Source organism: Natrix helvetica, assembly GCF_964273705.1.
Source record: "Natrix helvetica genome assembly, chromosome: 2".
In the NCBI taxonomy this organism is placed as follows: domain Eukaryota; kingdom Metazoa; phylum Chordata; class Lepidosauria; order Squamata; family Natricidae; genus Natrix; species Natrix helvetica.
In genome coordinates, this window is record NC_138552.1 from 173,603,473 (window position 1) to 173,627,744 (window position 24,272).

At 39.8% G+C, this 24,272-nt stretch overlaps 2 protein-coding genes across 4 annotated transcripts in view; one reads left to right on the forward strand and one right to left on the reverse strand.

Annotated features, from left to right (window-relative positions):
* Nucleotides 1-1,810: 1,810 nt before the first annotated feature.
* Nucleotides 1,811-16,953, forward strand: MRAP2 (melanocortin 2 receptor accessory protein 2). The gene is made up of 4 exons (XM_081945728.1): nt 1,811-1,940; nt 14,386-14,522; nt 14,636-14,735; nt 15,746-16,953. The coding sequence occupies exons 1-4, from the start codon at nt 1,843-1,845 to the stop codon at nt 16,110-16,112; spliced, it is 702 nt and encodes a 233-aa protein (XP_081801854.1). The 5' UTR covers nt 1,811-1,842; the 3' UTR covers nt 16,113-16,953.
* A 1,257-nt stretch (nt 16,954-18,210) lies between these two features.
* CEP162 (centrosomal protein 162) overlaps nt 18,211-24,272 on the reverse strand; it is a 49,533-nt gene continuing 43,471 nt past the window's right edge. For 2 of the 3 annotated variants that reach the window (XM_081942129.1, XM_081942130.1), the window contains 3 exons: nt 23,653-23,751; nt 22,932-23,066; nt 18,211-21,197 (listed from right to left, as the gene is read on the reverse strand). In XM_081942129.1, the coding sequence (XP_081798255.1) occupies nt 20,988-21,197; nt 22,932-23,066; nt 23,653-23,751 (444 nt within the window). In that variant the 3' untranslated portion in view covers nt 18,211-20,987. The remainder of the gene's footprint in view (nt 21,198-22,931; nt 23,067-23,652; nt 23,752-24,272) is intronic. The other variant, XM_081942131.1, reaches the window with a different exon arrangement.

Below are 24,272 nucleotides of genomic sequence, written 5' to 3' on the forward strand. Positions count from 1 at the left end.
TCTCCTGTTGTCATGGTAACAGACAAATGAAGCAAACCACTGGAAAATTGCCTGCCTCTTCCAGAATTGAAAAGGATGCGGATACAATTTCTCCTTCAGTGAAATAGAAAAGTCAATGTGAGATCATTACTTAGAAATAAAGATGTACAGCTCTCCACAGTGCTGTGCAGGAAAGGGGGAACAATCTTGTATGTACATATTTTTTTTAAAAAAATCATTTCCTAGATTGCATTTCCTTTTTCCTCCATCCTAAATAGTTGAAGTATTTTAAAGTGACGTCTTGAAACTGCAGAAGGCTACTGAAATCTGCAAAATTCCATGAGACAGATTTGAAATACTAGAAAATTGGATTTGGATCAGTTCTGGGTATCCCATTATATACTGACCATGTTAGCCAAAGCAACAATACATTATACTATCACTTAATAATGTTTCTGTAACTCTCTCCTTATTTAGTCATTTTATATGCTGAACATATATTGAGGGAAACGTGGTTGGAATAAGCTGGGTGTAGTTTTAAAATTGGCAGAAGAAAGATCAGTAACTACTATGTTGATGGCACTATTGACAGCTGAGAATGCAAATGACCTGTAAGCTCTAGTAATGCAAAACAAGATTGCAGGAACGGTTGCAGGAACTGGGTATGTTTAGCTTAAGAGAAAGAAGAACTAGGGGAGACATGATAGCATTGTTCCAATATCTCAGGGGTTGCCACAAAGAAGAGGGAGTCAAACTATTCTCCAAAGCACCTGAGGGTAGAACAAGAAGCAATGTGTGGAAACTAATCAAGGAGAGAAGCAACTTAGAACTGAGGAGAAACTTCCTGACAGTTAGAACAATTAATCAGTGGAACAACTTGCCTCCAGAAGTTGTGAATGCCCCAACACTGGAAGTCTTTAAGAAGATATTGGATAGCCATTTGTCTGAAACGGTATAGGGTTTCCTGCCTAGGCAGGGGGTTGGACTAGAAGGCCTCCAAAGTCCCTTCCAACTCTGCTATTGTATTAAGAAGCATTGGAAAAAAGTGTTAAGGTTAAATATAAGCAATCCCCAAATAATGGCAATAAATATGATGACCAGCCTTTGAAATGAGAATGTGGTTACTGAAGTGACAGATAGCCTCTGCCTGTTAGAATTGGCAGTCTAGAAATAAGTCCTAGACTGGCACTTGTCGGGAGGGCAATGAAGTTCTTGGAAAACGCACAGATGTTGTGTTGTCTCAATACCTACAAAGATTAGAATTGTGTGTGGACAATGCTTATTTCTGTGACACCATGGTAGCAAAAATTGGACTTTGAAAAAATGATGGAGTCTGAGGCTTTCTTACTGGTGTTGGAAAAGTCTCCAGAAACTGACAAGAAAATAAATGGATGACAAAATAAAGTCATCCAGAATTCTCCCTTGAGGCAAAAAAAAAAGAAAAAAAAAGACAAGGCTCAAAGTCTTATCTTTTGGGCACATTATCAGAAGACAAGGCTGCTTTGAGAAGTCCATCACCCCGGGAAAGGTGGAAAGAAAAAGAAAAGGACTGCCAGCAGCAAAGTGGATGGACTCTCTCTAACCCACCGTTTCATTATCTTCATTGCCAAGTCTAAGGCTGGTTGCTGGGCCTCTTGTCCTTTGTTATGTTACAACTTTCTTTGACTGATTCTTGTTGCTTGCCCACCGGATCTCGCCTGCAATATCCGGACCACCGCTAGAGGGCAGCTGAGAAACGCCACAGGAAACCAACCGGCTCAAAGGCGGTTGCTGCGCGGCGGAAGGCACCCAAAGGTCTGCAGACGCCTCCCTTCAGCAGCTGTGAGGGAGCCGGTATTGCTTCTCTGCAGCGCGCCGCGTCTTATGAATGAAAGCCGTCTGGCGAGGGGGCGGCGGACGGTGGAGAAGATCGCGGGTGCGCGCCTGGCGAGTGGAGGGAAAGGAGGGAAAACGTGGGGCGGGTAAGTGCAATCTTCTCTTACGCGTAAAGGAGCCAGGGAACGCGCAGCCTGGTTGTCTTCGTGCAAAATGCAAGGGAGGCAGTGTGATTTGCAATAGTGGTTGGGTGGGAGACACGAGAAGAAGGCGAGATGCGCCTCGGATCATGTCATCTCAGCGAACTTGGGATCTCTTTAAGCGTCGCCAGATGCGATCTTTGAAGGGCTGGCAGCACGATTCGGACACTTCCACCCGCTCCCATTCATCTGATCACTGGCTGATTGCCAAATAATTTTGTTTACACCTCTATTAGGGGGAGGCGGCGTCTGTTTTTAAAAGGCTCCCCAGAGGTTGCACAGGTGTCACCCTGGGTCGAAGGCGGCGGTAGGGCAGCGTATTGATCTGTTAGGGGGGAGGTTTTGTGTGTGGACTTTAATACGGGTTGGCTTTATGCAAAGTATTCCGGTGTTAGAATAGATACTCAGTTTGGGAATTCTGAGATGTAAACGAGGAAGGAGGAAATATCTCCCTATCTCTCCTGAGGTTGATCTTACTCACTCGGGTGGTGTTAGGGAAGGGGTGACTTCTCCGTGCCACTTGGTTTATATGCTGACGTTGCTGCTGATTGAATTATGACAGACATTTATTTAGAATATTTTCCCCTTCTTCTGATTCTTCAAGCAGATTCTCATAGATGCATAACAAAAAAGGATATTAAAACTATGGCATACAGATTTAAAAAGTACATCATGCCCACAATTTAACAACCAGATAAAATGGGAATAATAGCAAAAAGTGAACTTAGGAAATGTTAGAGATAAAAAGCAGCAGGCTATAGTTTTAAAAGAGACTCAGTCAACCGAAAAAGTCTTAGCTTTGCACCAGGAGTCTTTTCTGGGAACTGCCACCTCTTGTCCTCCCTTTAGAGTGAAGTGGATTTAGAAAAGAATTCTGAAGAGCCTAACAGGTAGGCTGGTTATATGGAGAACAAAAAACAAAAACAGAAACAGACTTTCAAGGATTCGAAGCTGTTGAGGGGATTGAACTGTGCGGTATTCAGGAGCAGGTTGGTAGACAGGGTTCTTGTTTTATTATTTTATTATTTATTGGTTTATAATATAAAACGCAAAAATACAAAAGCTAAAAGTAGGAAAAATAAGGGAGGGAAAAGGGAAGGGAGAAGTATAGAAAAGAAGGGAAAAAAGAAAAAAAAAAGGCCTTGACTTCCGACTCCCTCTGGTGCAGTAGAATAAGGCAGTAAGATCAAACCTCAACTTTTTACTTTTGCAAAATAGTATAAACTAACCATTTCTATAACAACAAGCCTATCTTAATCAGTGAAACCCAAAATCAAAGTTTCATTTCTTTCCACCTCAAGCACAAAGTCCAGAAATGGTTTCCAAGTAGAAACAACGTATTGATTCCTAAAAGTTGGAAATAGTAGATGCATAAAGGTAGAGGGAAATATTCAAGATCTGGTAAAAGATGTGCTGATGTGGTAATTACTGTAATGTATTTTGTGTTTCACAGCTCTTTGTCCATCCTTTGCAGCTTTCTTTTTGTACCACATTTTCCTTTCATGTGTTGTCCTGAACCAAGACTGAACAATCCCAAGGGTCTTGCTTCATGGGCTTTGCTAAAGCATAAATCATAATGGCTGACAAACTATATTACAGCATGATGTGGGAACTTGGCAAGAGTTCAAAAAGCCACAGCACTTTCAAAGAAGTTGAAAGACAAAATAATTTGGATCCATTTTCAGAAAATTCAACCAGTTCTAGTTAATGTCAAACAATTTTCTTGGCCTAATACTATTTGTATTTAGTCCCTTCAAAAGAAGATAGAACAGATCAAGTGAAAACACTGAAGATATCTTCAAAATGATTCTTGAAAATATACAACAATATAGTTGTATGCTGTGTAATCACTTATTGAAATGGGCAGCTGTATAAATGGGACTAATTAATAAATAGTTTTCCTCCTCCTTTTCTGCTTTTTCTGAACTCAGATGGACAGAGTGCAAAATCTGGGATGCAGTGAAATTTCAAGAAATTGTATAATCCATCTAGAAGTTGTAACACATTAATTTGGTGTCAAATTATGTTGGTTTTTTAGAGAAAAAAATTAGAAAGCCACAAAACAGGCACTCCTAGGAGCAAACCAAAATGCAAAAGAAAAGAACTGGAGAGAAGGAGAAAACAAAAGGCCTGAAAAATGCTTACCAGATGTGTCTAGACTACAAATCCGATGATCCTAAGGAGTAACACATCATATCTGGAGATCACACAACAAGATAGTGCGCCATCTGCAAAATGCGGTTTAGGCAGTGTTTGAAAAGCTTTATTGGATGATTTGTTATTAGGCTCTAAAGAAATTTCTTGTTGCTTCAAGCAGTGTTAAAAATTATGTCCTGTTCTTTTCAGCCTCTTAAATTGGAGAAAATTGAGGAACAATGCTTTTAAAACCTCGATTTTCTCCCCCCCCCTCCCTTCCTGGATACTTCCCTATAATGAGTTTATTCTGCAATGTTTGTTCCTTGGCTATTTTATTGCTATTCTTTAGGTTTAGAAAGTTTCTTCCTCAGGGCCTAATTAACTCATATTGCCAGAATTTTTTCCCCCTACAGTAGCCTTTCAGATAACACAGAGATCTTCACGTTAACTTATAAATTTATTGCTCTTGTAACCAATATAGAGTAGAGTAGAGTAGAGTAGAGTAGATTAGAATAGAATAGAACAGAATAGAATAGAATAGAATAGAATAGCTTTATTGGCCAAGTGTGATTGGACACACAAGGAATTTGTCTCCGGTGTATATGAATAATAATAATAGAATAAATTTAATTTGTTAGCCGCTCCCTCTCCAAAAGGACTCGGGGCGGCGTACAATAAAAACCCATACAATATGTCTCAGTGTACATAAGAAGAATAAAATACATTCATCAAGAATAAAAAGATACAGCACTTAGTGATAGTCAAGGTTACTAATAAGCTATCAAATCATACTAGGAAACAAATAAAACAATACAAATTGAAGGATACAAGCAACATGGTTATAGGTTGGAAGAGATAGGTACTAGGAAGGAAGAGAATAATAATAATAGTAATACAGTCTTAGTAAATTATTTGACAGTGTTGTATTTTCAGTTTAGTTTCACTTTCTTTCCTCCTGCTTGGTATTTGTGATGCCATTCTCAACGAAGCAAATACAGTATGGTTTCCTAGTTTTATTCCTCCTTCAGACAGTTGGCAAAGCCTAATTCAGCCACATCGTTTGGGAATGTGTGAATCATATATAATTTAGCTAGAGGAGAATAGTGGAAATCAATTTGAGATGTGCCTTCCTGTCTTCCAGAAGGAGCTAAACCTGGGTGCTTTATGTCAGCCAAATCTTACATTAGCAACCCCAGGAGGGCAAATAATTTCTTTGCGGAATAAAGTGAAAACATGAAATCAATGTGGTTTGATGCTGACCTTTGATACAGAGCATCTCTAGTTTTATGCTTTATTTTGACATTGCTGCAACAGCGTCGCAGTAGGAATTGGATATTTAGAATTGGAAAAAAAACAATAATGCTAGATAGATACCGCAGACAAGGCAAACAACAGCTCAACGGAAGTCCCCAAGAAACATCTCTTTACCTACAGCCCACTTGATTTAAGTGGATGGCAAAGTTTCCAGATGTTTCCAGATGGGGATCATAGCATGACTTCAACCCAAATTCATAAATACTTTAATGGTCTGAACCCTGAGAGATTTGGTAACCTCATTTCTTGTGCAAAACCATTCGTTTAAGAGACAGGTTCTGAGCAGAGCAAACAGAAGTGGTATCATGTGAACCCCCTTGTACAATAAGCACTAAGAGAACATACTGTAGAGTTCCATAAGAGAACAGGAAGCTGGAATTAATTTTGTTTGGGAGATGCTTCAGGTTCTGTTCATTATCCTATAGTGCCAACAACTCAGCATCCCACAGTACGTGAATCTGATTGTGCATTTAGAGTTGTATGTGAAAAGGAGTAAAAAAACAGAACAGATGCTATAGGAGTTTTTAATATGGTTTAAAATTAATTTAGCTGGATATAAAGGGGAAGATGAAAATATTAGGTAAAAGTAAAGGTTCCCCTCGCATATATGTGCTTGTCACTCCTGACTCTAGGGGTCAGAGCTGCCCTCCATTTCAAAGCTGAAGAGCCTGTCCTAAGACGATCATGTGGCCGGCATGACTAAACGCCAAAGGCGCATGGAATGCTGTTACCTTCCCACCAAAGGTGGTTACTATTTTTCTACTTGCATTTTTACATGCTTTTGAACTGCTAGGTTGGCAGAAGCTGAGACAAGTAATAGGAGCTCACTCCATTCCGCAGTTCTAGGGATTCGAACCGCCGAACTGCCAACCTTCTGATTGACAAGCTCTGTGTCTTAGCCACTGAGCCACTGCTAGGTCCTGTCTAAATAAAATATCCCATCATCTTTACAGAATAGATTGGAGAAACTTTATCCTCACTTAGGAGCAGTGGTGGAATTTAAACTTTTTTACTACCGGTTCTGTGGGCGTGGCTTGCTGGGCATGGCATGGCTTGGTGGGCATGGCAGGGGAAGGATACTGTAAAATCTCCATTCCCTCCCCACTCCAGGGGAAGGTTACTGCCAGATCCCCATTTCCTCCCGATCAGCTGGGACTCCGGAGGCCGAGAATAGAAGGGGGTGGGGCCAGCCAGAGGTGGTATTTACCGGTTCTCTGAAGTACTCAGAATTTCCGCTACCGGTTCTCCAGAACTGGTCAGAACCTGCTGAATACCACCTGTGCTTAGGAGATTTCTACTATCTACTGCAGAGCTTGTATTTTTTATTTTTGAAGGTTTGCTGCTTTGGATCTTACACTATGGATATAGAACAATACTAAATACAAACATGGAAAGGATTTTTTTTTTTTGGAAGGGGCAGCATTAAAACCTTAGATAAAAAAATAAGTTTTAGATATAAATTTAGGAAATAAAACCAGAAAGACTGGGTGAGGCAAGGCTACAGAGAACTTTGAAGGCAAGCTTAGCAGTGTTGACAATAGTGACATGATGCTAATTCATTTCATTTAATTGTTTTTAAACATTTATATCCCACCTGTCCTTCTGTACAGGTTTCCAAGGCAACACGTACTTAAGCAATAATTGGATTGAGCCTTTCCCCTCCCCGTAGGTTTATCAAAAGAATGATTGCGGGTCAGAATGTTCCAAGCGTGGGTGAGAATAAATCATACATTAATGTCCATGTTTTCATCAAGAACTCAACAAATGTATTTCTAATCAGATGGAATGTAATAGCTTTATATTCTCTGGCAGAACCTACTGTGGGTGAAAAGCACTGGGGGAGGAAGCACTGGTTCTTGAATTGATTCAGCAAGGGTCAGCATGAGGTCAGGAACCAACTTTCTGTATTGCTACATGCATCTGTTGTTGGCTGAAACAAATTAAAAATCTGAGATTATTACCTTGTTGTGTCTGTGAAACTTTCTATAGAAAATCAAATATGTTTGTGGCCAACAGCCTCAGTTTTCAGGCAAAGCAGTCTTACTTACTGTTGCCCTGCAGAATTTCCAAACTGGATTGCTTTGAGAGTTGAAGTCAACTATATCTGGAGTAAATCAAATTGAGGAAGGCTGCCCTGTAACTTCAGTGGGTAGGTGCTGAATCAGTAAATGGAGAAGAAACTTCTTCTAGGCTTCAGCACCTTTTCTGTCACTTAGGAAAGAAACTGAACCTCTTGTAAGTCCTTAAGTGTCAAAGAAAAGAGCCGATGCACATTTCAAAACTAACAGGCAGCAGCCTCTGCCAAGTGAGAGCTGCAATGCAAGGTTCAGATCTCAGTGAAGCAATCCGAAAGGGAAATCAAGATTAGCACCTTGGAGAGCTCCACGTGAAGCTCGATTTGCTAAATCATTAAAAAAATATTTTAAAACGTGGACAGATTAAAGAGGCCATTATAACACTACTGGTAGTACACCCTCACAAATCAGAATATTAAAACTGAGAATAAGATATAGTTCCAGGGGGGAAAAAACAACGTTTTAAAGTAAATTCAAAACAAATACCTCAAGAGCAACTCATTTTATGATAGAAAGGAAATCTGTGGCCAAAGTCTGCATTTGAATAAACATATTTACCTATGGTCTGTTGCAGATTTCTACTTTTTAAATTTGAAGTATGAGATAAAATTCCATGCTCTCCCATGCCACTCATTCATTGATGAAGCAGTTGCCTTCTTTCAATAAGCTATTGTATTTTATTTCATCAGCTGCAAGTTAACAATGAGTGGAAACACTATAATTCTACTTTAGAGAATTATAGTACTATACAATTAGTTGTATTATTGAATAGTTAATCCAAATTAGCTACATTTCTAGACAGTCCCTTAAATCTTCAACTTTAAGAAATAATCACATATGGAATTATACATTTAACTTAATTATATATCACTTAGGATGTCTGAGATTTTTGTTCCTGAGAAAACTGTCTAGACATCTATTCTGAACCTGCTTTCTAGATAGATACCTAAAATGTTTTCATAATGTTGCGTTTCTAGGAACTAGAATAGAAGAATAGAATAGAAGAACCTACTTGATGTGTAAATTCAGAGAGGATGGAATAAACCGGGTGGGAGCACTAAATAACTTTCTGATTGGAAGGCTGGATGAGTAATGTCAGTAATAGAATTATCTTTACTGAAGGACCTACCAAAGACTCAATTTTTCTTAAATATGTAAGACTTGTCTAATGCATATATTATTCAACAAGCGCCTCATATTTAAGAAAAAAAACTTGCATTAGACAAGTGGATATAGACTTTTAACTGTTTATTTGTATAATGGCATATCATTTGAATTTTTGGTCATATTTTTCAATTTCTTGTTATATCACTTTTTACATGTAGTTTTTATTCTCTTTGACACTATCACTAGGACTCTTTATCACTATTACGTTTCTGATTTGTTTTTTATTTGTTATTAATTAAAAAGCTAAATAAATAAATGAGATTTTGTTTTCCATCTTTGTCTGTTGGAGCATGTAATTGCCAGCAATATCCTCTTTCATTTCTTCCTTTCCTCAATGAACTCTGCATCAATGTTCCCTCTAATTTTTTTTCAGTGTGAGCAGAAAAGTATAGTGTTTGAGCGGCACATTTTTATGCCTGAGCAGCACCTGAATTTTTTTCACAGGTGTCACCTAAGACAACAACAAAATCAGTATTATTTGAAACTCAAAGTTATGTTTATTCAAGGTACCTGCTTAAGTAAAAGTGTTATATAGTATCACTTAACAACGCTCCTGCTTAGCAACCAAAATGTTGGGTCAGAAACTCTGGCATTTGAAGCACGCAAGTCTTAAAGCTGTCAAGTTGCAAGACCCTTGCACCCCTAACCCTTTAGGAAAAAAAACCCCAAGGGGTCTTCAAACTTGACAGCTTTAAGACTTGTGGACTTCAACTCCCAGAATTCCTCCTCCAGTCATGTTGGCTCAGGAACTCTGGCATTGAAGCATGCAAGTCTTAAAGCTGTCAAGTTGCAAGACCCTTGCACCCCTAACCCTTTAGAAAAAAAAAACCCAGGGTCTTCAAACCTGACAGCTTGAAGACTTGTGGACTTCAACTCCCAGAATTCCTCCTCCAGTCATGTTGCGACGACGTCATCTGCGTGGATCTGCTCCATCTTCGGTTTTTTTCACAGGGGGCAGGGCTGCCGCTGAAGATGCCGACGACGAGCCCCTGCCACCACCAGAATAACAGCTGCCTCCTCCTCCTCCTCCTCCTCAAACAGCACCACCACATTTGGAGTGAAGCCGCCAAAGCTCCCGCTGGCGCCCCCTCCACTCGGAGCACCTGAGCTGGGCACCACGTTACCCCTGCTGCCCCCTCCTCCTCCGCCGTGCTTTTGAGAAGCCATGAGGCCTTTTTCCCCTGCTCCCGCCCCCTCCGCCGCCTTCCTACTGGCTCCTGCGGCCTCATGACTCCTCAAAAGCACAGAAGAGGAGGAGGGGGCAGGGGTAACGCGGGGCTCAGCTCAGGTGCTCCGAACAGAGGGGGAGGCGCCGCTACCATGGGCGGGGGCGCCGGCGGGAGCTTTGAAAAGGCTTTGGGGGTTTATTTTTGCCGCAGCGCCGGGCGCAAGCAGCTAGGGTTGGCCCCCCCACAAAGGACCTCCCCGGGCTTGCTTTCCTTAACTCAGTCGCCCCACGCTCATCAAAACAAGTCCGGGGAGGTCCTTTGCGGGCGGCCAGTTCTAGCCGCCTGCAAAGGACCTCCGGCGCCTGTGACAGTACAAAACACTGCGCGGCAGTTGGAAACTGCTGTGCGGTGTTTTCTTGCCACCTGCACGGCCGTGCAGCCGCGCACCTTAGAGGGAACAGTGCTCTGCATATGTACTGAATCTCCCAAGTAGCTTCATTGAGTCAGTATCTTTAATAGTTGCCTTGAATCCCACTTTCTCCTCCCTTTTGCATCTCCTTCCCCAAATAAATGGGCTCTTTTTTATGCCTGGAGATTTAGCTATGGAGTTTTGAAAGATACTTTTTCATTAAAAGTTTTTTTTATATACAGGGCTGCATCATAACTGAGCTACTACAAATGTTTCATTATGATATGTGTTATCTTTTTTTATATCTTGATCACTGAAACTTAGCAAATTCGGCAGAAATGCTTTAGTAATTTTATGATTCATTGCAAAGAAAAAAGTGCTTTCAAAAAGGAAAGCCTCTCTAGCATTTTGGATAGCTATTTTAGGAAGAATTATTTATCCTATTCTCCGTGATATTATTATTGCAATGTCTTCTCTCTCTCTCTCTCTCTCTCTCTCTCTCTCTCTCTCTCTCTCTCCCTCTCCCTCTCCCTCTCCCTCTCCCTCTCCCTCTTCCTCTCTCCCTCCCTCCCTTCCTCCCTCTATCTACACACACACACACACACTGTTGATACAATGACATGGGGAGAAGTTGTTTTGGTCATCATCAATGACCAATGACAATGTACCGTATATGCATAATCTGAATCTTTTCCTTCCTTTTAATAATCTCTATAAATAAAATTTAATGAAAACACCAATGTAGAAACAGGAAGCATTGCACTGCCAATTGTGTGAATAAACAAAATTTCAAATATTTGAGTCTGTGAGTTGACCTTTCAAAGCAATCTGACGTTTTGAACATGCCAATACTTGTGAAAGATTTCATCCTGGTGTTGTTATATTTGGCTTCCAGCTGGCTAAATTATATGAGCAAACCAGAGTCAGCCTTTAATATCACCAAATCAATTCCTCACTCCCCCCACAAGCTATGAGCTACTTGTCCTGTTCTTTGGTCATTTAGAGAATTGAATAGAAGGTGAAGACGAACAAAGTGTCCACTGTAGACACAGCAATTAGATTCATTAGAAAAAGCACCCACAATATTACCCTCATTAATCTTATACTGCTTAAGAACTCTGAAATAGACTTTAATTAGGTTGTTTTTACAGGCCACTGTTTTTGCTCAGTCTTGAGGCAGCTATTACAAACACACACATTGGAATTTAAAAAGAAAAATGTGGTCCATTAGAAACTGTGGCTATAAATTTCAAAGCAGAAAATTGCTTTGTGATTTAAGAAGTGTTTCATGAAAAGAGTTGTAGAAGGGGGTATTTCTTACCAAACATTTTCTGGTCTTCTTGCCTAGAGTAGTGATGGCTAACCTTTTCCCGACATTCTAGCCTTGCTGCCATCCCATACGGCAGTGTAGCTTAAGTTCAGGTGCCAATTTTTATAGTGGTAGCTGCTGGTAATAAAGAGTTTACTGCTTGCTGTCTGGATAATATATTAGCTGTCTAACAGCCTTTGATTGTGGATGAGGAATTGCCATGATTGTTAATTATTTGGTTTGGGGTAATGCTATTTTTCATCTCCTGATTAGATTCTTCACGAGTGTAAATTTCAGGCTCATTCCTACCAGCTACTTCTTCCTTCTCACGCTACAGTATATTGTTCATATGCTAATTGACGAGGATTCTGTTTTGTATACGCAGACAAGCACATATGTACAAGGAGCTTAGGATAAAATACTGGGTGCCATTAAAGGTAGCAGAAAAAAATGGTGGACAGGTTGAGTTAATAAGACCACAAATCTTAAGCAAAGGCTCTTGATGGAATCTTATTAAAATGGATGGGCATTTTAATGGGCAATGGAAGTAGCTGTAGGAGCAGTGTAAGGCCACATGAAGGCACACCTTTATTTTGATAATTTATGTGTAACATGTCTTCCAAAACAGTTGTGCCACAGTGACACAGAAGATATATTTAGCAGGAAGGCTAGCAAGTTGTCATTTAGATTTCCATCATCAGATAGCATGAGTGTCTCTGTATAAGGGCAGGATATGATTAGTTGACTTTCTTTGGGGGCATATGCTTCCAACATATACAATGAAAGAAGTTGCGTCAGAAGCATTGAGTGAGATGGGTGGTTCAGAAATGTGAAAAATAAGTAAAATAAATTGATTCTTCTCTTGGGTATAATTTTATTCTGCAAAAATGCATTTTGTTAGAATATAAAGACACTGTCTTTAATCCAATCTGCTCTTCCTCTTCATGTATTTTTCTCAGATGTAGTTGAGTTGATACATAGTATTGAAGAAGACAACTAGTAATTATTCCCAAACATCAGATGCTATAAAACAAGGTTGGCAAAAGAGGGCAAGAAGATCTTGTATATGGAGAAGTGGGATAAGGAATCAGTGAAAAGAAAAGGCTGAGATATAAGAAGTGGCGATGCTGTATTAAAGAGGAAAGATGCCAGCAGAGAGGAAAACAATTCTAGATTTTTCTCCAGCACTTCTCTTCCACTGGAATGGGTTCCACTTGAACCTGTCTATGAAAACTGTGGAATAGATAATGAGGCTGCATGAATGTTCTGAGATCTTGTGAGATCTGCTCCTTTTCTACTTTCCTCTTCCTTCCACCTGTGCTCTGCTAAGCATTATAATTGTGTCAGAGTATGTTCACAGACTGGAATAGACATGGCAACAGGTCAGCCAATGGGGACTGACTGGAAGAGACATGGTAACAAGGTCAGCCAATGAATAGGCATAGCAACTAAGTCAGCCAATGAGGGCTCTTTGGAAATTGAAACAGTATTTGCTATGTGAGCAACAAGGAGACAACGAGGAACCTGGGCATGGCTTAGTTCTGTAGCTCTGAGTCTGTGCTGAGCTCTAAACTAGTTTGCTGCTCTGAACTGAAACTGATACTGTTCTCTCATCTCCCTGTGTTTGCTTGTATTTACCACCACGTTGGAAAATTTGCTTTTCGTATTGTATATTTACTTCGTGTGCTATTTTATATATAATGAGAAGTTAATGAATCCTGCTGAATCAGTTACCTGTGTGTGCTTTCTGGATGTGATTGCTGCAACAAACTCTGATAAATCGCTTATCAATTTCAGAAGCTCAACTTTGTAACTACAAGATTTGATGATCTTCTAGTAGGAAAAAACCCCCAATTATCTGACTTTGCATAGTCCTTCATTCAGCTGTAAGTGAAAAAAAAAACAGCAAAAGGGAAAAGGAGAGAACTTGTCAGGTTTTCAAGATTCTGTTCTTTACCTTCTAATTGTAGAGTTCCAACAATTCTTATGATGGTCTCTTTTCTGATCTGGTCTAGTTTGAAGGGCTGATGTAAATTCTTCACAACTCAGAACGAATATGGCATTTAGTTTTATATGTTGAGCGCTGGTTTGTATCTCACATTGGACATAAAATTGACCTTTAGAATCGTCTGTTCTGCAGCTATGACATTGCTAATTTTAGTCATGTTAGCAATAAACTGGAAAGAGTAGGTAAATCCTAGTCTTTGCAATAGGATAGGATTACTATCAATCATTGAAAGTGATAGGTAGAAAGATGAGGTACCATAGTACCGAGATGGCAAACTTATGGCGCATGTGCCTGAAGTGGCACATGGAGCCATTTTGCCTGGCATTTCGTGTGGTATTGCCCATTCCTCTTCTGGGTTTCTGGTGTGCATGCGCATGTGACGATTAGCTGGCCTTTGTGCATGCAGCAGTGCCAGAAACCGGAAGAGCTGGTCTTCCATTTTCTGACGTGAACATGTGGGTTGGCCAGCTAGCCATTACATGCACATGCATGGCAGTAACCGGAAGACTTCCTGGTCAGTGCTCATGCATGTGTCAGAAACCGGAAGTTGATTTCCTGGCGTGCACATGTCCCCTGGGCAGCTCCTCTTCCTGGTTGCGGCTCAGATGAGTGTGCGCAAAGCACAAAGCGTGCACATGTGCGCAAAGTTCCCCCTTTCCAGCAGCTGGTGCTGTGCGTGCATGCGCATGCTCCCTTTTTGGCATTCAGTGCCGAAAAGGTTGGCCCTCACTGCCATAGGATAAAGCAGGTTGACATTGAGATGACTTTATTCTGCAAAAGCTTATCTTATTTATGTATTGTCAGGCTGGAGATGACGGAACCTCACTATATTTCCAACAAAACAGCCAAACATGCCCTATTGTCTCATTCTGATTATACCTGGGAATATGAATATTATGAATATGGCCCAGTTTCCTTTGAAGACCTCAAGGCTCACAAATGTAAGTCTTACCTGGATGATTTTTGTGTCCAAATCCTCTTTTACTCTTTCTCAATTATAAATTTTAAGATGTATATTTTGAATTCAGTCTCCCCTCCCCCCTCTCCACTATAGATTCCATTGTGATCGGATTTTGGATCGGCCTTGCTGTCTTTGTCATTTTTATGTTCTTCGTGCTGACCTTGTTGACCAAGACCGGAGTACCCCACCAAGAGTAAGTCCTGCTGCTGGCATTGAAAAATCATCATCTCTTTTAGCTGAGCATTTTTGAACAAATGACTCAGGGATTTAAATTGCCATGAACTAAACAGCCAACTTGTACTGCTATTTAAGAAAAGTTACAAAAAGTATACCGTTAATGCCAGAAATGCTGTGAGTTCACAATTAAATTTAAATATTTCACAACAAATGCATGTACTTTGTTCTACATGAAAATGTAAATGTGTCCCTCGTTTATTAGGATTTATTGAAACACGTTACTGATGTTGTCACAGCTGAGGAAGAAAGAAACTTTTTACTCAGAACACTGAGGACTGCAAATTGATAATATTTTAGAAATATTATCCATTTTCAGTGTCCAGGTAGTCCTTACTTACCAACTGCAATTGGGACTGGGAACCCAGTCACTAAGCAGTGTGGTTGTAAGGCACGTCATGTTGACAATGCCGACTTAGAGTAGTAGTAGTTCCAGCAGACTCAGTTGTCATCATTAGGCAAATCCTGAGCAGTCAACAGCGTTCCACAGACTTGATCACCATCTGCAATTTCCTGCTGGCTTCCCCATTGATTTTGTCAGAAGCCAACGGGAAAGTCCCAATCGGTGATTGTGTGATTGCAGGGGCCCTACAACAGCCACAACTATGAAGACTTGTGATAAGGATTTCCCATTCAGCATCATCAGATCTTTCAACGGTCTCGGAATGAGCATATGTTAAGTGAGAACTGCTGTTTAAAACAGGACATGTTTAAGTTCATCCTCAAATTCAGTGAGTGACATTTTGGGCCAATCCTTCCATCTTAGCAGATCCTACCTCACAGGATTGTTGAGGGTGGAAATGAAGGGCACATGACATGGCCGCCATGAGTTCCTGGAAGAATGGCAGTGAGTAATTCCAATTAATTCAACATTAATCAATCTGTTTTGGCATCTCCTGTTTCACATTGTATACATTAATGACACTAAATTACTTACCTATCCATTGTTCCTCTCTCCTTGTTTCGTAGGCGTATACATTCTTCTGAGAAAAAACCCTGCACAAACAACTTTGTAGCTGACTTTGGACAGCCCCTGGATTCTGAGAGAATTTTTTCTCAGCAACTGTTTCTCCATTGCTACATCAATGAACTTGAGGACACAAATAGAACCAAGCAGTGTCACAAGGTGCCGGTTATGGACACTAGCATCCATTTCCAAGAAGTAATTGAGAATGGTGGACGACTGGAAGCGGAGCTGAACTGCCATACGAAATTTGACATTCCTAACTTTGTGAATTATGATTCTCTGGGTGAAGATGACTTATTAATTTCTGAGCCATCTATCATTTTGGAGAACAAACCAGTGAGTCAAGTCTCTTGCCAGATTCTTGACTAATATTTTTTTTAGCAAAATGCCTAAGCTTGCAGCTGGTAGCATCATTCTCTTTGGATTTCCATTAAAAGAGAATACCTTTTTTCTTGCATTCCCACCCCATTTACCTTTATGGGTTTCAGGGCTTTGGATAATGAAGCATGCTTTAGTTTAGTGCATGACATGGAATTGGTTTGGAATGCATTTCCTTCTTAAGGTCCCACATTTTTAAATTTACACATTTTGTTCTTTAGAACAGGTGTCCCCAACCCTGGGCAGCGGTCCACTACCGAGCCTTATCCTGTTCGGAATTGGGCTGTGGAAGTGGTGGGCAAGCATGCGCATGCAGCTCTACTGCCCTCAACCGTCCCCTCTCCCTCTCCCCACTGGTCCTCAAAGCTGGAAAGTTTGGGGCTCGCTGCTTTGGAAAAACATTTTGAAGTTGCAGCGAGATTCTGTTAAACTCTATACAAAGAAAAGTGTATAGAGAGTCTTTAAATTCCACAATTCTCTTGTAACATGTGCTGAATTTAAACAGGCTAATCTCAAGGTAGAAAAAGAAAACTAAAGTCAAAGAAATTGGGTGTAGTCACATTACAAAATAAATCACCTCACCATTACCTATTTAATCCTGTGTCAAGTGCTTGCATCCACTCTTCTGCATTGATGCAGGTAACGTTGCAGCAAAGTAGCATTTATAAAGTACTGTGATGTGATGCGGTCAAATGTCTTTATGAAATCCGGTTTTCAATGTCTTAAGAGTCATGTCCTACTTTATAGGAATAGATGGGTGTCTGTTACTGTGCTTATCACCCATTATACTGTACCAAATATTCCCAAAAAGAGTGAGACTAAGAGCAATAAAACAATGATTGTACTTATTCCGGAATACAGCTTTTGCCTTATTAAAAAAAAAAAGAATAAGAAACTTAGATGCATAATTATAACTTAATAGTATATATAACCTCTTTCTTAAGTCTGATGGGTTCAAAAATACTTGATTCTTATGTATTCTTGTAAGACTGCTCAAGCCAAGCAGTAGCTTAAAGTGGGATTTGAGTTGCATTGCATTTAGCAGTTCCTAAAACACCAAGGCTCTGCTCACTTCTATTAATTATATTAAGGCTATGCTTTAGCTACCGTGTTGGGTGAAACGGATCTCCCCCTCACCCCCCCCACACTTATCCCCAACAATCTGGTTGCATTTTAGGCAATGTTTCTCCTCCGACTGCTCACTTTATGAGGTTTTTTAGTCAACTCCTTCCAATTTGTCACTGGTCACTATTCTGGAGATTCTGCATTGGAAAAGAAAGTTCCATATAAGCCTGAGCCCCATTGTGTTTTGTGAGGCAGTTCTCAGTCGCTACATGGTTTTCTTCAACAACATTGATAAATAGTACTATGAAAAACTGATTCATTCTTTAACCTTACTAGCAAGGTGGTGATATGTTGTCTTTTAAACCATTCACTGGTAGACAAGTGAAACTGATTATTTCCTTGCATGTTTACTTGTTCATCCCATCTGTTTGGAGCTGGAGTGGCTTGTTGCTTGAAGTGGTCTGGCATTCAATTGCCTAAATCATCTGCAGCAAAGCCCTTGAGGTATGTCTATTATTAACTGCTCCTTCCAGAGCTCCATTGGTGAAAATAAGTGGTAGAGACATACAATGAACTAAAAGCAAGGAAATGGAGGGACAGAAGGCAGGGGGTGATTGGTGATGGTGGGAATGGGAGGGCAGGGTCCTCTGTGGGTGTTTAGTGTCAGGTCTGAAAAACCAGATCCATACATGGAGGCTCAAATGAACAGATTTATTGCCAAAAGCTTATGAACGGGAAACTTCTCAAACAAAGGTCAGCACGCTTGTGGTTATGTAATGATTTTTAACTGATGCCTCTTTTAATTCCTCCCCCTGGCTCTGCTAGCCCTTCTCCCACGGTACAATCTCCTGTGGGAAAAGTATAGCAAGGAACAAACCAACCCCAAATCTTTTCCTAACAACAGAAAACAAAAAATAAGAAAACAAAAGAACATTGAAATTCTTTGTCAATTTTTCATGTTTTTATTGTATTGTAAACTGCCAAAATGAGTAGCATATTAAATGAACAAACAAACAAATAAGAGGGATAATTCCCCCCCCTCCCCGATCCCCTCCCTTCTCTTGACACCACAAATGGATACTGGACTTCCAGATTAGAATCCTGTTGTTTTTGGCTTGTTGACATTCTCTTGGTGCCGGGGTGTCAAAAGTCCCAGCCTGTGGACTGGATGCGTCAGGCACTGGCCACACCCATGTCCGGTTTAGCGAAGGGGAAAAGTTGGGATACATCATGCGGCACCACTGTGATGCTGCGAGTTTGACACCCCTGCCTTAGTGGGTCTTGCTAACCAAATGCTGGTGGAAAGTATCTCTTTGGATGGAGCTGAAAGGGTGAGTGAAACCCCTCCTGGCTTAAGAGGCAATAATAGTAAAATACGGGTGGTCCCCTCACCTCAACAATACTTTAAAGAGCAATGAATGGCTTATTGTAAGCAAGAAACTCCTGCGCTGAGCAGGAAGTTGGACTAGATGACCTTGAAGGTCCCTCCCAAATGTATAATTCTATAACTGCTGGTTACTGTTTACTCATGCAGACATGAATCTTCAAAGACCCACCCGTGAAAAATATTTAGTGCTTGATCTCGGAGTGTTGGAGTTAAAGAATCCCAAAGGTGCTTTTTCAAGAGGCAACTGGACTTTCTTCTTACAAGAAAGTCCAGTTGCCTCTTGAAAAAGCACCTTTGGGATAACCATGACCTGGATGACTGAGAATCTCCATAGGCACTGAGCTAAAGAATCAAGATTGGGACCAAGGCAACTATGGGTAGACCTGGCAGGCATTGCTGCCATACTTCATAATCAGGTAGTGGTTAGTCTGGTTTCATATCCAACTGGCATCAACCCAGTAGACAAGGAGCAAAATGCTACACGGTAGAATTGCCTTAAGGCTACAAACTAGTGGAAGGCAATGACACTGCCTTGGGAATGTGGTATTTATGTTGATTAAATAACATGCCCAGAACTCTGATCAATAATGAAATATGTCACATTTAGTCATTACAAAAAAGGAATGTAGCTAGACTAGAAAGATGATGGCCACAATTGGCTCTCAATATCAAACAGGTCTGAATGCTAGAACTTGTTGGGAGATTGTAATTCAACACACATTAGAAGGACAAGAGCTCCATTGCAGATTGCTTCATGTGCTCTTTGATGATGTGTCATCAGGTCATTTTTGATCCCTAGTGACTGCATAGATTTTCTCAAAGACCATCTGTCGCTAACCTGTTCTTTCTGGTCCGTTAATGGCATCACCACTGTTGCTGAACTGAATCCCTTGTCACTGAGGCAGTTTCTAAATCCTGAAACGTCTACCGACTTCTCTTAAGGTTGTGTTGGCTGTTGCCGCTTCTATGCAACAACTGGATGAGTTTCGTGGATCAACACCGTCTGGCCATATTTCAGTCCTAATATAATTCCTTTCTCACTTGATGGGAATGCTGCTTGCGGTTAGCCATACCCAGAATCTTTCCATGAATCTCTCCCCTTCCCTTGTGTTGCTCCATCTCTCTCGCCAATGGACCAAGGGGGCAGGAGCTGAATTCTTCTTTTCTAAAGAGACAGTGGCCATGTCCTCTCTGAAGGCTTCTCTCTCTCCTTGTCTACCATTGGAGGCAATGGAGAGGGTTGCTTTTCTCTAAGAGGGAGATCCCAGATTGCAGGATGGGGCAGGGAAAGGGCTTCCTTCTAAAAGAACATGAAGAAACGCCAGGCTCAGCCCTGCTTTCACACTTGAAGAAAAACCACCTAGAAGTAAGAGACTGACAATGCTGTTAAGGAAAGAGCTAGTAAGGAGAGAGCTATGAAACATCAGCATAATCAACATGGGAATGAACGGTACATGGAAAATTTGTGTCTCAGGAGAGCAGGTATAAAGAAAGCTGATGTTTTGTTATTGAAGAACATAGCCAACACAACAGTTTTCAAATATTTTATAAAAGCCAAAAATAAGATTCTAGAATATTCTATGAATTACTCTTATGCTGACTATTTGCTCAGAATGAAATACACAGTATATTTATATGACAGTTTTGATAGTAACAATCTTAAAACGGCTTAGCCCTACTCAGTAGACTTTGACTGTAATAATTGTTTCTACCTTGAATGAGCTGTATTATGTTACATAATTTTACATAGTTGGTCTTTGACTATAAAGGTCTACGGTCATGCAATTAATAAGGGAAGATATTCTATTCTTCCTCCAAATCCACTCAGAATACCACATCAAGTGCTCTAATTGGGCAGTAGATTAGGCCACAGTCAACTAAACCAGCTGTGATATTGGTTATTTAGCAATATTTCATGGGACAAGAATCCAATTAGAGATTATAGAACTGAATAGGTTTTTTTTACTAAATATTTTCACAAATAAAAATGATGCCTCAGAGATTTTATTGCAATTGTTGGAAATAACTATCATTTTTTGCTGACTAAAATAAAAAAGCAGGACTGGTGAAAACAACCATTATGTTCTGTCCCTATGGTTACCAGTGCCTCATCATTTCTAATTGCTGTGTCATCCAAGTTTCCCAGAACTCTTGTGAGGTAAAAAAAAAAAAAAAACCTGGTAATGTTTACAAAAATCTAATCAAATTTACCAAAATGTCTACCAAAATATTTATTTTAAAATATGAAAAATTTTAAAGGATTAAAAAAAAAAATCAGATTTAAATTCCAGATTTAACTCCTTTACAGAAGTAGAAATTTGGACCGAGTCAAAAACACTAACCAGTGAGCTTTACAGAATTTCAGCTTATTTCTATTTTTATTAGAGCTCTCAGTCTCTGATTAACTCAGATGTTCAAATTTTCCAATAATTTTCCGGCATATTCGAGCTACTTGGTGTTATAACAACACCTTGCTTCTGCAACTGCCGTAGAACATCTAACATTGAATCCAGTTCAATGCGGAATTTTTCCAGTTCTTGAGTCTTCAACAGAGCAAGTTTCTTCCATTTCTCGGTTTCCCAAAACTGTTCGACTTCTGCATTGTATCGTGTTCGTTGTATTACCTGTACAGCATGAGAACAGTTATTGCAAAACACATGCTCATCAATATCTCCGAGTCTATTTTATTCTTAGAGCATTTACAGCAACAATTACGGCAAAATGTAATAGAAAAAAATTCTTGCACTAAGGGATATGCCTCACGGTACCAGTCCACGGGGTTTAAGGTAAACTCTTTTGAAGTGTTTGTTATTCAGATGTTTCCCTGAAAGAAACCTCCCATGGCTTGTAATAAATTCAGTTCATGAGTACCGAAGGATATTGCCCACAAGTATCTTTGCAAAATGAAAAAAAGATGGGATAGAAGACTTGGCAACGTGAAATGGCCTTGAAAAGTAATTCTGAGACCTAATTCTTCAACTAAAAATTCTATGAAACACATAGAATTGATTAAAAGCCCTTAATTCTAGACTCTTCATTATGAAGAGAACCTACAAAAATTTGACAGGGGAAGAAGTGTATTGGCAAATTTATAACAGTTGCCACAAATGACTTGTTTTCTTGCCTTTTTTTTTTTAAAAAAAAGATAGCTTCAGAAGCTAGAACTGAGAAAAGACTATGGTGCCATTGGCAGAGCCAACACTAGCAAGGAGTGGGAAGGGAGGCTTTCTTTCCCAGCTTCTGACCTCTCACCTGGAAAGGCCTTAATTCCCTTGTGTCCAAATCCTCACTCTAGTGTCCTAGGAGGAGGTAGGGGAGGATTAAGAAAACACCTTTTTGAATTCACCCTACTGCAAGGGTAGATGCTGATTCACAGGAGCTTGGCAATACTTTTTTAGTCATTTAGTCCTTTTTCAGAATCCAGTGCCGCAGGATATCTATAACTGAATATTTTAAGCTTTATATTACCGTATTTTTGGGAGTATAAGACAAACCAAGATTTTGAAGATGCAAATTAAAAAAAAAGTTTTTGCACTCTGCAGACCTCCCAAAAACGGCCGGTTTTTCGCAAAGACGGCCCCATTTTTTGTAAAAAAAAAAGGGCATGAATAGCCCGGGCAGGGGGAAGGGCAAAAACGAGCAAAAAACCACCCATTTCCCACTCATTTTTGCCCTCCCCCGACCCCAGGAGCACTCTGGAAGCTTCCTAAAGGCTATATACGGCCATTTTTGCAAAGGGGGTGGGGTTTCAGGAGGCAAAAAAATGCTGTACTCAGTGTATAAGACGCACCCAGATTTTCACCCCCTCTTTTGAGGGAAAAAGGTGCATCTTATACTCTGAAAAATACGGTAAATCAAAGAATCAGAAGTGACTTGCAGCATCCTTCATCCAAGCTGCGTTTTTAAATAACAATTTGACTACTTCTTACTGTCTGGAAGTAGATTACATAGACACCGAAGACGACTGTAATGAAACCAGTCATTTTTTGCTGCATGGGACTACTCAAGTGTGATACTGATAACCTCCCATTTTTCCTTGACTTTTCTCCCAAAGCTACCCTGGGAGTTTTCCAAACTCTCTAAAGCAAATTTACAGGTTTTATCTTGGGAGATGAAGAATGGATGAGGGAACAACACTTTTCCACTACATTGATGGAAGGAATTTTACTAGTAAGATCAGTTTATTGCACATCACTGTAAACCCATAATGTTTATAATGATTTTTCAACATACAAATTAATGACATCTGCATGCTTTCACAACAGATTAGAATCACAAAGCCAGAAAATATTTACTGTGATTCTGAAAGGCTTATAAAATATTTACGTTTTAAGATTAATAATTCCTTGTTTTCTTACCTGCTGAAGGTCTTGCTCTCTCTGTTCATAACTGGTTTCTAATTGTTTTATTTTTCGTTCCAGATATGAAAAGCGTTTCAACTCCGGACTCTGATTCTCTCTGGCTATTTTGAGCTCTTCCAATAACTTTGCCATCTGGAAGGCAATTTATGTAATGATCCAGCATTTAATTAAGCTGATTAACCAGTATTAATTCAATTATTTAACCTATACAAACATACATCACCCATATAAAAGCATGATTCTATAATAAAGGATGCAACATTTATAGAGGTTTTTTTGGTGTTCTTCTATGTTATCAGCATAATTGGATGTTACTAAACCTATCCTAGATATACACAGGTAGATCTCATTTAAGGATGGTCATTTGGAACCAGCAACTCAACCCCTAAGCATTGTGGTCATACAGTGAGACAATATAACTGTGACATTTTAAAATGGCAGTTGCGGTAATCACAGTTGTCACTGTTAGCCATATCTTGCATGACTGTAGCAACTTGCAGTCACATGATTGCCATTTGCGACTTCCTTCTGGCTTCCCCATTGACTTTGCTTATTGGAAACTGGCAACGGAAGTCACAAATGGTGAATACATGACTGTGGCACACAGCAGCGTTATAACTGAGAACTGACTGTCAAGTGCCTGAATCATGATCCTGTGATCGCGCACCAATTCACAAATTGCTGTAGTAATTTTAGAACACTTTAGATTTCAATTTACCTCCTTCTGAAGAATGGCCTCCCTCCTTTGTGAAAACACAAGGGCTCCTTCCTCCTTTTGCAGCTCATGAACCTGCTGCTGAAGGTACTTAATAAGGCTCTACAGAAAGGCATAAATAATCTCAATGATTAGATTATTCTAAATTTTCAACATGACATATTTTAATTTTATCATAAAAATATGGTGGTGTGTAGCCACTTCCACTTTAGTAATAAGAATCTGCATTGATTAGGCCTGGAAAGAGTATTGTGTTACCTTAGCTGTTCTACTTAAAAAGCAGATAACATGCAGAGAATTATTTCAATTCCATATTTTTAATATAATTTTTATTGAATAAATGTTTAACAAGATTAAAATGAAACAAATATTCTGATAAATGTTATTGATAGTTCTGTAATCAAACAAATTAATTAACAAATTATTTTTGCCATCTATGCTAGTTCTGTTATCTTCACAAACCATTCTCCCATTGTGGGTGTTTCAGTCTATCGGGGAAATGCTGCTATAAAACATGAGGTATGCTGTTCTTTCTGACAAAGTGCAAAGAATATCTCTTGGTATATTTCTTACCTTTGCAAATTGTGTAAACACACAATTTACACAAACATGGCATTCAGAGC